The sequence below is a fragment of the Hippopotamus amphibius genome, chromosome 9 (genome assembly GCF_030028045.1).
Source record: "Hippopotamus amphibius kiboko isolate mHipAmp2 chromosome 9, mHipAmp2.hap2, whole genome shotgun sequence".
NCBI lineage: Eukaryota > Metazoa > Chordata > Mammalia > Artiodactyla > Hippopotamidae > Hippopotamus > Hippopotamus amphibius.
In genome coordinates, this window is record NC_080194.1 from 84470334 (window position 1) to 84472591 (window position 2258).

The window sequence follows — 2258 nt, forward strand, 5'->3', positions numbered from 1 at the left end:
CCACTAAAGCCCATTAGCAGGTAGCCTTCTTCCTCAGCTACCGCATCCCTCTATCTTCCAGGAAAGATAGAGCAGTTGCTTGTCCTGTGCAGTTCATGCAACAAAAGACAGTGATTTAAATGTTGAGGGGTGTGTACCTTCAGACTCTGTGAAGCAAAGGAGGAGTTAAACTTACGTGATTTCTGCCAGTCTGAGTCGCTTTCTCATAAAACTCCTATAAAAGAGTTTATAAGGACAGAGCTGGTTCCCTGTTAATGGAATTTTCTTCTGTTCTCACAGATTTCCACAGTTGCAAATGCTGGCTAGAAATGACTCCTTAGTGACGGAATTTATTCTTGCTGGATTAACAGACCGTCCAGAGCTCCAGCAACCCCTCTTTTCCCTGTTTCTGATGATCTACATGGTGACCATGGTGGGCAACCTGGGCTTGATCATTCTTATTGGTCTAAATTCTCACCTCCACACCCCCATGTACTATTTCCTCTTCAATCTGTCCTTCATTGATCTCTATTACTCTTCTGTTTTCACCCCCAAGATGCTGATGAACTTTGTAATCAGGAAGAATATCATCTCCTATGGCGGGTGCATGACTCAGCTGTATTTCTTTCTGTTTTTTGTCATCTCTGAATGCTATATGTTGACGTCAATGGCCTATGATCGCTATGTGGCCATCTGTACTCCATTGCTGTATAAGGTCACCATGTCTCATCAAGTCTGTTTGGTGCTGTCTTTGGCTGCATATGTGATGGGGTTTGCTGGAGCCTCTGCCCACACAGGATGCATGCTTAGACTAACCTTCTGCAATGTTAATATCATCAACCATTACTTGTGTGACATCCTCCCACTCCTCCAACTCTCTTGCACCAGCACTTATGTCAATGAGGTGGTAGTTCTCCTTGTCGTGGGTATTAATATCATAGTACCCAGTTTCACTATCCTGATTTCTTACATCTTCATCCTCACTAGCATTCTTCATATCAAATCTGCTCAAGGAAGATTGAAAGCCTTCAGCACCTGCAGCTCCCACATCATTGCTCTTTCTCTTTTTTTTGGTTCCGCAGCATTCATGTACCTTAAATATGCTTCTCCTGGATCTATGGAGCAGGGAAAAGTTTCTTCTATTTTCTATACTAATGTGGGACCCATGCTTAATCCTTTAATTTACAGTTTGAGGAACAAGGATGTCAAAGTTGCACTGTGGAAATCCCTGTTTAAAATCCAGAGGAGAAATATGTTCTAATTAGAAACAACAATAATGTAAAGACATTCAATTTTGTACTTAATTTTTATTGTCTTTCAATAACTATATAGCTTCTACAGATTGTGTTATATGTGGTATAATAGACTTGTCTCATCATTTTCCTCATAGCTGTCCTTGTGTCACTTTCCCTATATATCTCTTGCACCTTGTATCAGTTTGCTAAATAACTAGTAGCATCTTTATAAAGGAAAATATAAACTGTTTCTGTTTCATACTATCTTTGTCTCCTGTGCTATTCTTTATCTACACAGCTGTAGTGAGTTTCATAAATACGTAAAGTTAAATTTAGAACTTGCTGATCTAGACACAAAAATGCCCAAACTCTGTAGAATAATTGTCTTTAAAAACAATATTGTTACTGATACAGGCAGAAGGATTCAAAGAAATGTTTTCATTGCAAACTGCACATACAGCTTAAAGTAAGAGCAGAGCTTGCTGTTGATGTTGTTTGGGTCTATTTTTCATACCACTTTTCCTTTTATTATTCTTACTTTTCTTGTTCCCTTTGAAAATAGCCAAATCTATTTTACATGCCATCTGCTTCTGAGAACCTCTGTAAGGCAAATGCATTTAATATTAAAGAGAATACACGTAACTCCACCATTTATTGCCAAATATAGCATTTAGAGAAAATGATTAGAAGAATAAATATGCATGTATCTCAGGATCCCAATAAGCAAAATGGGTGGTTTATTATAAAATTTGTATTTATTACTATCTAAAATGACACCAGATATTTCAAAAAAAGCATATGGTTTTACTGTAAATTTTGTTTTTTATCACTTTAGTAAAATACTATACATAGTATTAGGAGAAACATTTTAGCCATGTTTCACTTATCCAGTGCAGTATGATGAAGAAAGTTGTGTATTAATATAATAAACCATATTCCTAGTAACATTTTCTGAACTTGCTTAAACCTTGTCTCACCAGTCAGACAATACATATATTTACCTAGATCCTCTCCCTGTAATTTCCCTATTTCTCCAATACTTTT

At 37.0% G+C, this 2258-nt stretch overlaps 1 protein-coding gene across 1 annotated transcript; it reads left to right on the forward strand.

The window, feature by feature from the left end:
- Positions 1-289: 289 nt before the first annotated feature.
- On the forward strand, positions 290-1240 carry LOC130861137 (olfactory receptor 8B3). The gene has a single exon (XM_057749724.1). The coding sequence runs from the start codon at positions 296-298 to the stop codon at positions 1238-1240; it is 945 nt and encodes a 314-aa protein (XP_057605707.1). The 5' UTR covers positions 290-295.
- Positions 1241-2258: the final 1018 nt, after the last annotated feature.

Coding starts and splice junctions, on each gene's coding strand:
- LOC130861137 (XM_057749724.1), top strand. CDS start 296: ATGCTGGCTAGAAATGACTCCTTAGTGACGGAATTTATTCTTGCTGGA.